Genomic DNA, 14503 nt, shown 5'->3' with positions numbered 1-14503 from the left:
AAGAGCCAGACACACATTCCTATTAAGAGAGAGGTAGAGCATCCTGTACCCCACGATGGAAGAAGGATGTTCGTAGTCCATGGGCGAGGAAATCACTGTCCAAGCATTACAAGAAACAAGCAAGTAAACAAATGTCCACAAAATGAGTTTTAAAAATGCATTTAGTGTTTCCTTTACCTTTAGGAATGTCCCAGCACTGAGGACACCTGGGTTGAAACCCTAGTGCCAAATTAGACAGAGCATGGCTTCGAACCTGCCTGGGGTGTTGTCCAAAGACACCTACGTGGTCAAATCCTAGCCAGGCTGGGGCAGGCATGTTTGAAAATGTTTTGGGACATCAGTCTGAATGAGGGCAAGTAAAGCATTTGGGGGGGGGGGTTATGTGTGCCTGAAGAGAGAAAAACTACCCATGTATTCAGCGAGGCAATAACTGATCCATGGTTCAGGCAGAGAAGAATATTTTTGGATGAACGGAAGACTAAGCTATAGACATTTGCAGATTAAGGGATCTGGACCTGAAAACAGAAAAAAATCCTGCTTAGCGCATCCCCATTATGAATCTAGACTTCTCTAACCCAGGTTAGGGGCATCAGCCAGAAGGAAGTTAATAGGGAATTTGAGAATGAGGTTAGCACGGAGGTGTCCAAACATACATGGCTTTTGTTGCTGTTGCACATCCTGGAGGATACCTACAATACCATGTGCAAAGAAGCATCTGCATCCCCTCCAAATCTGGACCTGCTTTCTCTGAGCACTCCTTAGCTTCCTCCGACATTTCCCCTCAAAGGAACAGAGCTGTTGCCACTCACAGGAGGGGTAGGACTATGTAATATAACGGGGAAAAGGGGCTGTGGTGGATTCTCCACGGGACTGTGACTAGCTAACAACCACAGCAAGGCAATAGTTCTGTTATGGCCTCTTCTCCTCTGAAAGGCACGCAGGAGGACGCAGTGGCTGAGCGTTAGGTTTGTGTGGAGGAGAGAGGCCAGCAGCAGGTGAAGTCAAGCTTGCCAAAGGAATCTCCCATTGCTTCCACCTCCCCACAGCCCGTAGCAGGGAGTCTGCAGCTTGGCAATCTTCCCATGAGCCAGTCCAGCTTCGCTGATGAAAAAACCAGGCTCCCACCACCCCTAATGCCCTTCCCACATGCCCTAGTCCAGGAGAAAAAAAATCTGTATAGGTGCTGTGAAAGTGAAAGAGGTGCTTAACACCATCTCACCCCATGGGAACAGCATGATATCTCTGAGGAGCAGGTAAGCTACGGGGCACTCTGAGCCACTTGCTCCTCGTCATGTGAGTGACTGGTCCTGCCAAAGATACCGGGGCTGCCCAGCTTCCCCTGGCTCACCATATGACCAAGGGTATGGTTTGACGGCATGGCGATCTGCCACCAAAAAGAGCAATGTCTCATTTTCCATGTGTGGCTGTGGTCTTCCAGTGCTCCTCTACCATCACCACTGGACCTCATCTCACCCTGCCATGAAGTTGTTAACATTAAATCTAGCTAGAAATGGTAAAGCAGAGCCAGGGCTGCAGTGGAGGGTGGGACTGGCTCCGGGGACTGCAGATAATCCTTGGATCAGCATGGGTGCATCATCCTGGCAGACAGCGAGGAGTACAGCTCTCCTGGACCCATGGGACTCTGTCAGCCAAGCCACACCAGGAGATGAACCAGGGCTGCGTGCTTCACAGCCACCCCACTGCTTTTCCTTATTTAGCAGACCTGTGATTTTCACTGTTTACTGCTGAGGAGGAGTAAAAAAAGCACTAAATTCAGAAACTTTTACTAGAACACTTAGAGGGGCACCCTAAAGGGGGGCAGGTGGGGGAAGAGTCAAGTGTGTGGCCAGACGTGGGCCAGATTCAGGTCTCAGCCATGTGGCATAAAGGCAGATGAAATTTCATAAACCAGGTATGAATCAGACCCTTCGACATGGGGCTTGCTTATTTTGCTAGCAACCAATATACTCTACCAGCCCATGAGTGATGTGCACAGGAGGAAAATGAAGTTCATTTGGAGATGTCTTTCTATTTGTATTGACCTCATGAGGGTCGTAACAGCCAACACCAGAGTTCAGGTTATTGCTGTGAAAAATACTGACACCTCCTTTTGACTTTCTTGATTTAGCCTCAGGCAGGCTTGAGGAGGCAAATGCAGCACAAGAGGCACTCATTAACATTTCCTCTGCCCAGTGAGGAAACGAAAATAACAAACATCCCATTAAATAAGGGGAGAAAAAACCCTATAAAAGACAGAAGATATTTTTAGTCTGAAAACAAAGCACTCTATCTTCACCACAAAGTAGGGCTTTTCAGATGAAAAGAAAAAAGGAGAGAACTTGCAGGCTCCTCTGCACCGGAAGGAGTGGCACTAATAACAATAATCATTATGAAGATTATTGTTAATATTGATAGTGGGCTGCCCTCAGTTTCCCACTTGCTTCCCCACCCTCCCAGCAAGTGACGTGTGGGCCCCAGCGTGGAGGACAACGGGTGGCCAGGAACAATACAGCCACTGACGCGAACTGTGTTTTGAATGCGAAACTCTGCGTTGTGAGTGCCAGCTTCAATGCAATAAACTGTTCCGGTGCTGGAGATGCATGAATAGAGACGTATGGTGTAAATTAAATGTGTTATTCTTTTTCTCCTTCTTTTTTTTTTTTTTTTGGTATAGATTAAAAAGCCCAATACCTTGGTTTCTCTTAATTTTATTTCCTTCTTGAGGATTTTGCTACTAAACAAATAACTGGCCAGCTTTGTTTGGTAACCTATAGGAGAATCAATAAGGATTGAAAGGGCATGGAGGCAAAGGGAAGGGATTGCAGGTTTTTTTTTTTTTTTTTCCCTTTTCTTTTTTCTTGTAGAAGGAGGAAGCAATTGTGGAAGTGAAAGGGAAAATTATAGCAAGGCAGATATAGGATAAAACACAAAATCCCTTGTTCACCAGTAGAAAAAATTAGTTCCTGCAAGACTATGGGCTTAATTGCACCCTGGCCTTCAGACTTCTAACTTCAGGCACTTCATAGAGTCTTTGGTGAAAGATGGGGCCCTCCAGACAGTGATTCAGAGAAGGAACACAATGCACATCGCAATGCATAATTGGGGAGGGACCCTGGCATCACAGGAGGGTAATACTGCATCTAGCAGAGCTCTTCCGAGCATAAGCCACCAAAACACAGCACAACTCGGCTGCACCATAAACTTTCCCAAGCCCTGGGATCTCCCCCTTCTCACTCACCCACCAGGTTCATCTGGCTCAGAGCACAAGCTCATCTCCAAGAAACGGCATGTCTTGCCATAATGTAGATCTGAGCAAAACACTCATCCGGATGAGGCGGCAAAGGGACGACAACCAAAAAAAAAAAAAAAAAAAACCCAGATCCCATCAAGTTTGCTCTAAGGCGAGATGCGGCGAAAGCCCGCATCCTGAATGGCTGCAAGGATCGAGTGCCACCAGGCTCTGGGTGCATCGTGTCCTCGGCAAAGCACTGTTGTGACAGCACTGGGGAAGGTGCCAGTGCTGGCTACGACTCAATGTCCCTTTCATCTGGTCCCCGTCGTGGGGGTTTTCTGTTGCTGCTGGCTGCCACAAGCTCCTTTTGTCTGCCTGTAATTAGTCTGTTGGCTTTTCTCTTTCTCTCTCCTCCTTTTTTCGAGGGGCTGATCCTTATCTACTGTGGTTTAAAACTGTTCAGGAAGCTCTAGGGAGACAACCCACGTTGACACCATCCCTGCTGAGCTTTGAGATGTGGCTTTTGCTGTTTTCTCTCCCATCTTTGCTCCTGCTTAGCTGTTTTGGAGGAAACTACCCCTGCTCACCGATCACCTTTTTTCTTCCTCCCCCATACTCACTTCCCACCTCCCTTTCTGCTCTTCTTGCCCCCCCTCTTGTCTTGGACCTCTTAATGCCACCCAGAAGAGCACGTGTCCTGCAGCCTCCTCCATCCACCCCATTGCCAGCTCCCCTGAGGCCAGGCAGCTGATTTCAACAGAAGTCTGGCTGCCTTTTTGTGAAACCCTGAGATAAAGCTGCTGTGGTTATGAAAGCCTCCTCCTCAGCCTGCCCCAGTCCGTGGCTCCTGTCCTTCCATGCCCGTCTGTCTGTCTGTGCCCGGAAAATGTCTGTCTGCCTCAAATTACCTCTGTCAGCTCCCAGCACTCTACGTCTCCCTCCTCCCTTCGCTTCCGGCTCCCCTCTCTCCTCCTCCTCTACCCACGCACCTTACTTTAATTAGAAATACAATGAAAATGCTTATCACTATGTCTTAATCAGCAAGTCATTCCCCAGCAGGTCCAGAAGGAAAAACCCCGTTCCTCCTCGCCTCTCCTGTCTCCCCCGCCACCTCCACAGAAGAAGAGCACGCAGATTAGGAGGAGAGCTCGGTGGAAAAGTTGCTGAATGACATGAACCTAGAGAGCTGGACAAGCTGGAGGAAAGGACCAACAGAAACCTTACGATATTCAACAAGGACAAATCCTGTGCCTGGGAAGAAAGAGTCGCTGGCAGCGACTGGCTGGCAGAAATGGACCTGGGAATGCTGGGGGACAGCAGGCTGAGTAGGTATGATCCAGCAGTGTCCTGGCAGCAAAAAAAGTATTCTGGACTGTGAGAGCATGAGGACGGCCAGAACGTCAATGGAAGTGATTATCCCCCTCTACTGGGGATGTATTAGACCATATCTAGCTGCTGCAACCACGTTTGGGCCCCATAATACAAGACATTGATCAACTGGAATGAGTTCAGCACGGGCGGTTGAGGCGGTCAGGGCTAGAGCACGTGCCTGGTGTCTGGTGTGGGACTAGGGCTTGTCCAGCCTGGAGGAACGATGGCACTGGGGGGACCTAACAGCAGTCTCCCGTACCTGTGGGGAGGTTATCAAGGAGGTAGAGCCAAGCTCTTGGTAGAGGTGGCTGGTGAGAGGACAAGAGACATTGGGTATAAATTGAAACAAGACACTCCATCTGGGTATAAGGAAAAAGGTTTTCCCTCTGAGGACAGTCATGCAGTGGAGCAGGTTGCCCAAAGAGGGTTGTGCAATCCCCATCCCTGGGGTTTTCAATATCTGAAACCTGAACCACCTCATCTGACCCAGTAGCTGACTCAACTTAGAGTAGGAGATTGAGCTAGAAACCTCCTGAGGTCCCTTCCAACCTTAATAATCCTGAGATCCTATGAGCAGACCTAAGTGCCAAATGAGGCCATTCAGACTGATGAATCACACACACACTGAAAACTAAGGGAGAAGGAAAGAGAGGTAGCAGGGTCTGGAAAGAGACAGATTTGGTGGAGTCGGTTTTATAGCCAGTTCATCCCAGACTCTGACATTTGATGGGACAAGGTGAGGTTGAAACCAGGTCACCTTGTAAAGTTAAATCCAGGCTATAACCTGTCCCCATCCACTGGCAATGTCCTAAGGACCATTTCTGGTGATCCAGGGTAAAAAGCTTTCTGGAGAATATCTTCGCACTAATCCAGAGATGCAGAGATTGTACAGTCTCTCCCAATTCATGTGATCTCTTACTGGCAATGGAGGTTTAAGGCAGACTCTCTGGGGTATAGAAACTGCAGCATAAAAGGCTCCAGATCTGTCCCAAACCCTCAGATGATTGACATTTGACCCTTTCTAAACACAAACACAGATGCACAAAAATCTCATGCTTAGGAAAGCTGGGTGAAAGCGGAGAAGTAAGCCAGGCAGAGGGCATGGCTCTCTGTCAGTCATATCACTATCATGATACGTGTGGGGGATAAAGTGGCATTGGGAGGGTCTGCTGGATCAGGAATCCTGCATTTACACCCTCAGGCTTTTGTGCCCTTCCCCATCGCTGTCACTCCCCACCTTCAACTAAACCATGCAGCCCTTCCATGTCAGCTTGCTGCTGCCTTAAATAACCCTCCCGTTTCCCAAAAGCCGTACGGCAGTAGTGTTTGTCCATGTGCCATCGCCTGGTAGGGACCAGAGGCGTGCCTTCCTGCAACACATGGATATGGGGGGTAAAGGGAGTCCTGCCTCCTGTCCTTCATGCCCTTCAGCTTAACCGCTGCCAGTTTGCTCCAAGGGGACTCTGCTTTAACCAAATGCTTGGGGTCACCGAGACCTCCTTTCAGCAGGACTTCACTGAAAAACCATCCGTCTCCTCCGCATTTCACTTTTACCAGGCTGGCTGCAGTCCCACCAGGAAACACGTGGCCAGGAGCCGCGGGAGTGGGGATCCATCCTAAGCCTCCCTGGCACACTGCCCACCACCCCGAGCGGAGGCAAGACACCTCCCCGCTGCCAACAGGCTTGAACCCCCTTTTTAGGTGATATTCATGAATCAGCAGCCCACTGCCTCCGGCCACTGTCACTGGGAGGGGATGAGAAGCCCTAGGATGTCCTCAGTACCTCTCTGAGTGTGTTCCGGTGGGGAACTCTCTCGGATTAGGGAATCCTTTATCTCTGGCTTATATAAGACCCGGGGACTCCTTTTATGGTTGGCTTTTCCTGCTTTGTCAAGAGCAAAGAAGAAATGTAGCTTCATCTACACTCGTGGGTTGGCTAACTGATTAAGCATCTGATTCAAGTTCAGTACAGAACAGGCTTTTGATGGGCGGATTTAATTTGGTGTAAAAACCAGGATGCCGTCCCTCTCCCTTACCGAATATTCCCAAGAAAGCGGTTGGTCTGGTGCAATTAAGGAGTGGGGATGACTCCCACCTTCCAACCCTTTAGAAAGTCCAGAGTGCTCCAATTTGTACTGAAACGGCTCCTTTGAGTGTCGTCCCCCCCCCTTCCCCCCTCCTCTTTTCTTTTTCTTTTCTCTCTTCCCCCCCCCCCCTTTTTTCCTGCTGATTTATCACCATTTCCAAGCATTTGCATTAAGAGTGAGCTCACTCTGTGTGTGTGTGTGCGCGCGCACGCACATGTGAGGGTGTGCGGGGGGCCGGTGGGCGTCTGTCTTCGTGTGACACACTGAATTCCTCCTCATCTCCCCCTCTGCGAGTCCTGCCAGGGGAAGCATGCTAATGATGACCTTGCTGAGTAAATAGTTGTGGAATGAATAAGTGTTTTTCCTGCAATCTGAAAGGCGGAAGGTGCGATTACTCATCCATCTATCCAACTGTCTCCAGCACCTTTCAAGTGCTTCTCGCGTCGAGTCTGGGGGCGTGCGTGAGGGGGTGGGAAGCGAGGGGAGGCTGCCAAGATCTGGGTTGCCACAGACACCGGCTTCGCTTTTCCTCCAATAAACGCCGCACTGAGAGTGCGAGAGGAGGCAGGGCACCACCCACATGTTGAGCTGTGTGGGGTATAAGTAGATGGAAGAGCCTGGACTAGTGGCAGTTCAGACAGGGAAGAGAAGCAGCTCTTTGCATCTCTAGTGAAAGCTTCTTTGACTCTCCAAGTTTACCGGAGGAGAAATCACCGGGATTTTTGCAGCAGCTTCCAGCTTCTGTGTGCATCTTTGTGTGTTTTTCTCCAGCGGGGACTCTCCACCGTTCAAGATTCTCAGCTTCGGATGAGCAGGTAGCGGGCACGCGTGCGGGGCTGGATGTTTTAGCCAACTCCTCCCCTTGTTCCTGGAGGATCCTGGCTCTCTCTGGGACACCCTGAGCACGTGAGACCGGCGTTTCCAGCTGTGCACCGGGAGAAATTTGCCTACAACTCTCTCTGGAATCCACAGGGACCGAACAGCTCACTCTGCGGTGATATCTGATTTGGTTGTGTTTGTGTCGAAAAGTCTTTTGAGGGGGGTTTAGAAGTCTCTGTGTGTCTTTCGGGAAGTGTTGCGGTGGGGTTTTTGGGAGCCAGCTCTAGCACCAGGGCTTAGAACCCAGTTCTTTCCGTGTTTGACACTCGCACGGTCGGAGCCATGCAGCTGGATAATGTCACCACTGCAGGCATCCACTCCTTTCAGGGGCACCGTGGAGTTGCCAACAAGCCCAATGTGATCCTGCAGATAGGGAAATGCAGGGCAGAGATGTTGGAGCACGTCAGGAGGACCCACCGGCACCTCCTGTCTGAGGTCTCCAAGCAGGTGGAGCGCGAGCTGAAAGGCTTGCAGAAATCAGTGGGGAAGTTAGAAAATAACTTAGAGGACCATGTCCCAACTGATAACCAAAGATGGAAGAAGTCCATCAAGGCCTGCCTGGCCAGATGCCAGGAAACCATTGCCCATCTGGAGAGGTGGGTCAAGAGAGAGATGAATGTTTGGAAGGAGGTCTTTTTCCGTCTGGAGAAGTGGGCCGACCGTCTGGAGTCCATGGGAGGCAAATATTGCCCTGGGGACCATGGCAAGCAGACTGTGTCCGTTGGGGTGGGAGGCCCAGAGATAAGGCCAAGTGAGGGGGAGATTTATGATTATGCCCTTGATATGAGCCAAATGTATGCGCTGACCCCTCCTCCTGGGGAGGTGCCCAGCATCCCCCAGGCCCACGATTCCTACCAGTGGGTCTCCGTGTCAGAGGATGCTCCAGCCTCCCCAGTGGAGACCCAGGTCTTTGAGGATCCCCGGGAGTTCTTGAGCCACTTGGAGGAATACTTAAAGCAGGTGGGTGGAACAGAGGAGTACTGGCTGTCTCAGATCCAAAACCACATGAACGGCCCAGCTAAAAAGTGGTGGGAATACAAGCAGGACTCTGTCAAGAACTGGGTCGAGTTCAAGAAGGAGTTCCTGCAGTACAGCGAGGGGACTCTGACTAGGGATGCTATCAAAAGGGAGCTGGATTTGCCCCAGAAAGAGGGGGAGCCCCTGGACCAGTTCCTTTGGCGCAAGAGAGACTTGTACCAGACCCTCTATGTCGATGCAGATGAGGAGGAAATTATCCAGTATGTGGTAGGCACCCTCCAGCCCAAACTGAAGCGCTTCTTGAGTTACCCCTTGCCCAAGACCTTAGAGCAGCTGATCCAAAGAGGGAAGGAAGTCCAAGGCACCATGGATCACTCGGAGGAGCCCAGCCCACAGAGGACCCCTGAGATTCAATCAGGAGATTCTGTGGACAGCGTGCCTCCTTCAACCACTGTCAGTCCCGTGCCGAGCAATGGGACTCAACCCGAGCCCCCGAGCCCACCAGCTACTGTCATATGAGCTAGTCCAAGGGAGGCATCAGTCTGGGTTACATGAAAGGGAGAAGGGGGCATATTTAGGAAGCTTCTCCTTGGAGAGAGGTTCTGGCTGAGACGAGGCATGAGGTGTGCTCAGTCCAACAGCCCATGGCAGAGGAATTCACTTTGCTTGTGGGGGGAGGGAGGCAATGGGGGAGAGGCACCTTAGGATGTGGTTGCCCACCTCACCTGAGCCATGCAATACGGTGGTGCTGGAGATACTTGCTTGCACCACTGTGGGGAACGGACAATTTTATGAGATCCCTGACAAGAAACTAGAGACAATTCCCAACTTCAGAGGCAGCCGCTTAGCACTGGCGGCTTTCAAGGACTTCATACGAGCGCAGCAATTGGCTGAGGGTTCCTACCCATCTGGATCTCTCCTTCTCCTTCTCTCCTCCCTCTTCTGAAGAGGTGTCCCTGTCCTGAGGAGACGCCTTTCCTTTGACCCTTGCCCATTTCTGATTTGCCACTGGGCTTCTGTTCACTTGGCAATTTCCTGTTCTTACTTGCTCCAAAGGATTAAATAGTTTTTTTGATTTTTTTTTAGAAGAAATCCTATGACTTCAGGAACTGAAAACTTTAAGAATCTGGATTATTTTGAGTGTTTTTTATTTCACTGCACCTAATATCTGCTTTAATGTTTTTCCTCTCAAGAGGCTCTTACTGGTTTACTTCTCATCTTAGTTTCTGCTCACTCTAATCAAGGCCACTGCAGTGCAGAGGAAAATTTCACCCTTTCTCTGCAATTATACTGTGCATTCAGCAGGAAACAGAGTTTCAAATTAAATTCTGAGCTCATTTATTGAAGGGGCAGTCTGCTTGCTTTCAGAGAAGAGAGGGTGTCAAGGTGGCGAGAGGCGGCACCAGAGCTATTTTGAGAGGGTGGGGGGAGGTAAAGGAAATAAATAAATATACTTTGAATGAAACAAACAAACACAACCTAAATCCAGAGCAAAATATCCCCAGAGCAGCAAATCGAGTCCATGCTAATGTGTGGAGACAACAGCAGCTTTTGCCATGTAAAAGCAAAAAGAAGTGAAGAGAGGAGCTGTGTGTCCCAGCACAGTTTCAGCCTGTGCATCACAACAGTTTCTGCTCACACAGACTCAAAATGCTCCTGGAAAGCCTGGCACCCCTGTCCCGGAGCACCTGAGGACAGAGCGTTGTCTGTTCACAAAGAACTTTCTACAACAACTTGCCGTGGATGGAGAGGGACTTGGACTCTGTGACATTTTCTATCTTGAAACAGTAATGCTCAGCATTCACCTTGCTTTGGCTAATGTCTGATGACAGGATTTTAAGATGAAACTGCTCTAAGACATTTTCAGAAAGTTTGGCTCTTCAAAGCTTCTTGAGGCTGGACACATCTTGAGCATCATCTGCATTCACCACCAGACCAAATAAACAACACCTCTGCAAGAGATGCAGCAGGGATGCAGCAACAGGATTGCCCCTGGGATGCTCCTGGCACTACTACAGCAGTGACATGTGGCACCGGTGGCTTGGAAGGCCTTTGGTGTGCCTCCTTCCAAGAAGCTGAAGGTAAGGCAACTCTCTGACATTCTTTTCTCTGCACTCCCCAGACCTAAATTAGCCATAGCCTGTCCAGTAGGAACCTTGCACTGGGATAAAAAAAAAAAAATCTGAAATGGGACATGAAGCACTCACTGTAAATGACAGATTAGGGTTGGGAGAAAAGGGGAAGGGAAATAAAGGGAAATAAAGGACAGTGAGTGGGAAAAGTTTCCAAACAGGACAGTACCTTGCACTTTCTGATTAATATGGGGAGGAAATGGGAAGCTTCTTCATTAGCCCAGACCAAGGACCTGCCCCATGAAGCACTGGGCTTGAGTCCCCAGCTGTGACAACACATCCCAGGTCCGTGCAGAGCCCAAAGGAGATGCACGTCTACTCTGCACCCTTGCTAGAAGTGAGTTGGTCTCAGGAACAGCGGGGGCTCTCCTCTCACTTGTTCAGAGTGAGTTAGTTTGGCAGTGGCCGTGTCATCAGGGAGAAGGGAGCATTTCTCACTAATGGCCTGGGATGAGTGGTGGGGGAGTGGGTGTCATTGCTGAGGATGAGCTGGCCGTGCATTACAAGCATTATCTTCTCTTGGTTACAGTGACTCACTCAGATCCTCCTCTGAGAAGGAATCACTTCACAGTGCTCAGGATTCAGAAGGGAAGCCAAAGAGAAAAAGCTTCCAAACCAAGGATTCAACATCAGACCTGCTGTCAGGATCCCCAGCCACTGACTGCTGGATCCGCTGTCTGAAGGAAAGACCGGCACAGGTAAATACCTCTCATCTTACCCTTGTGGGCTTTTCTTAGCCTCCCCAGTGCCCTGCCCCAAGATACTGAATAGCCCAGGTGCAAATACCTGTGCTGGTCTTGAGACCTCAGCCCCAATAGGTGGGATTTCAGCTTCTTGATGTAGGAATCCAAGCCCCAATAATTAACGCTCTGGGGACAGTGCACATCATGCCTTTCTTTCTGCCGGACCATTGGCAAATGCTTAGACACCAATACCTAGTGGGACCTCCGGGCTGCAGACACCTAGTAGGCACAGCTGAATTTAATCCCATCTCCTGCGAAATCCCCTGTACTATCCGCTTTAGATATCTAACCGGAGCTGCTGCATTTTTTTTTTTCTTTTACAGCTATCCCTGCTGCTGCTGCTGAGTTTCCTTCTCTGTGTCCAAGAGTCCTGCTTTCTCAGGGAAGAAGCAAGTGCTGCAGGAAGACGGAGGGCAAATCATGCACCAAAGAGCCTCCCATGCAGCGCAATGCCGTGTTCAAGGTATTGAGAGCCAGAATGAAAGGGAGAAGCCACTTCCAATAGGATGAAGAAAAGTCTGAGCTGGTCCAAGCAAGGAAGAAAGTGTTGAGAATGAAAAGAGGCAGAACAGAAGAACCAAGTCTGGGCTTTGGGGACAGCGAGGATGCTGGGCTTGTACTGACTGTTGAGATGATACCATACCTCTGCCATTTGGGGCCACTGGGACTCACCTAAAGAAATCTTCACTAGATTATCAGTTAAAAAAACTTTCCTGATTAACCTTGCCAAATGACTGACCCTACCTAGGCTACGAACCCTCCATGCTGTTAATGCTGTAACTCATTTTTCCTGAGTTGAGGGTAGCTTCATTTCATGCGGGTATCAGTTTCAAACCTCAAAGGGCTCCGGAGGTTCGGAGAAGCATCCTGCGGTCCAGATGCTTGTCTGAACTGCTTGAGCCTGCACAACTGGGCCGGCTGGTTTGCCAGAAAGGAGAATCTTGTGAGACAGCAGGCGATTCCTGGATCTGCATGGGCTAGAGTTACTGCAAGAACCGAGGTTCTTGTGCTGGCTTTGCCATGACTGTTTCCATCCAGACCCAGGGAGAGCAAAAGATGTGTAAAAGACAAGAGCTCGAGTGGGTTGAACAAGACAGTTTTGGTTCATATCTCAGCTGAAGAGGTCCAGTTGGTTCCTCTCTCTTCCAGAGCCAACTGTCCCAGGTATGCGTGTGTGCGTGTCAGTGCGGGTGTATGTGTGTTGAGCAATCAAATCCACCTAACTAAATTCTGTGGTGTTTTGTTGCATTTGAACGAAGCCAATGGGACCTAACGTGCATTCCAACAATGCTCAGCAAAAATGTCCAGGACTGGAAAATGACGTAAAACCATGTAAAGGCAGATTCTACAGGCATCATCTCAAGTCAAAATGATGTTTGATTTTGAGGTGCTTAATTTCCACAGTCTCTTTCAAGGGACTTGACTGCCTCAATTGGCATTTTATTTTTCCATAAACTTTCCTGTCTTTTTAAGGAATTAGCCTGTCTGTGCTACTTGGTCATTTGATCCTGAGGTTTGTACATTTTCAGCTGACTTTTTGGAATGTGCAGAACTGAATCTCCTGGACTGATTTTATGTCAATTATTGCTCCTAGCAGATGGGAGCTTTACTTGTAGCACCCTGGTTTATAATACCAGCCTCTCCAGGAAGGACTGGTAGTTTATTTTCCTGGGGCTGAGTCACGTGAATGAAGATGTGTGTATGTGTTGTGTCTGTGAAATTTTAGCAGATTTCAACCACTGGATTTTTTTTTTTTTCCTTAGGCAATTTTACATTTGACTCTGGCAAAACTACTTTAGAGTTTTTATTTTTACTAGAGATATTATTAATTCAAACAACCTTGTACAAAAAGCAGACACATTAAATCACTACAGGTTATAGGGGTTGAAGCCAAAAGGTCTTTGTAAGCCGACATCACTTGGCCTAGATCTGACTGTATCAGGCAGTTTATTCCTCATGTGTCATGTTGGAGTTACAAGATCACACCAAGCCGCTAGAACCTGTCAATAGAATAGTGCTACACTCTATTTGCTATTGTAGCAAAGCCTTTTGTAGATTTATACAATAAAACTTTGAAATATCTGGTTCAATTGCTTTGTGCCTTGCTTTTGGGTCCTTCTTCCTTGGTTCATGGGAGACTCGAGTAACTATTGCCCTCTGAAGACTTGGTCTTGTCAGCCGTTTGGCCTTAGTTGACTTATGAAATCTTCCTTCTCAGCAAAAGCGGATGATTGACATAAAGATGAAATGTACTGGGCCTTTGAAGAAGGGTTGGATATAGACAATACAGAGGTGTTTTAAGGGGTTTGTTTAGCATCTCAGATCGAGTCAAATGTAGCCCATGAGGCTGGGAGAAATGGTCCCTTGTGGGACTGCGGATTGTGCAGGGCTCTTGTTGGGTACAACTAAGAGAAAGGCTATTGAAGCAGAAAGCAATCACATTCCCACCCATGCTTGAGAAGTAATATGCATAGAAGAGCTGAGGCAATCAGGGCCAAGGTAAAGAAATCTCTAAGCGTGAATCAGCTCTGCTTCTTATCCAAAGAGACTTCAGCAGTCAGAAAAGCCAGCGCTCAGCAGCACAGATATCCAGGAGCTACTGGCAGGCTGGTGCTTTTCTACCTGATGCATTCTCCTACAGCAAGGTTATTCTCCATTCCTTGGGTTTGCTACTTAAAAAAACACCCCTGGGTCATCGGGGCTGGAGGAAAGGAACATAGCAGGGGATGTAGCTCAGAGTGCTTTAAATTGAAATGAGTATTTTTGCAATAGGCTGGACTCAAAGTTCTAACCCCAAAGACCCTCAGTCCCTGGGGATAGAGGACTCTGCAAATCCCTCCTCTTCTGAAGAGGTTTTGTACTCAGGTGGATATAGCCCCCATTCCCTGCTCCAAACCCTGGTCTCTCTCCAATGAGGAAGGTGTTAGGACTAACAGTCCAGGGTGTGATGCAACTGGTAACGTGCACTTGGGGCAGGTCAGCTGGAGAAACAAATGGACTCATTCCTTTCACAACAGGCACTAAAAGTGCATTGCCAAATGAACCTCCCAGATATCACTTTTGAGCTCAGGTTGGAAGGGC

General features: G+C 48.9%; 1 protein-coding gene across 1 annotated transcript; it reads left to right on the top strand.

Annotated features, from left to right (window-relative positions):
* The first annotated feature begins 7347 nt into the window (after positions 1 to 7347).
* On the top strand, positions 7348 to 13512 carry ARC (activity regulated cytoskeleton associated protein). The gene is made up of 3 exons (XM_052788638.1): positions 7348 to 10628; positions 11209 to 11377; positions 11746 to 13512. The coding sequence occupies exon 1, from the start codon at positions 7852 to 7854 to the stop codon at positions 9064 to 9066; it is 1215 nt and encodes a 404-aa protein (XP_052644598.1). The 5' UTR covers positions 7348 to 7851; the 3' UTR covers positions 9067 to 10628; positions 11209 to 11377; positions 11746 to 13512.
* The last annotated feature ends 991 nt before the right edge of the window (positions 13513 to 14503 follow it).

This window comes from Harpia harpyja, chromosome 5 (genome assembly GCF_026419915.1).
Source record: "Harpia harpyja isolate bHarHar1 chromosome 5, bHarHar1 primary haplotype, whole genome shotgun sequence".
Taxonomy (NCBI): Eukaryota; Metazoa; Chordata; class Aves; order Accipitriformes; family Accipitridae; genus Harpia; species Harpia harpyja.
Note: the sequence above shows the minus strand (reverse complement) of the source record. Positions and strands in the feature narration are given on the sequence as shown.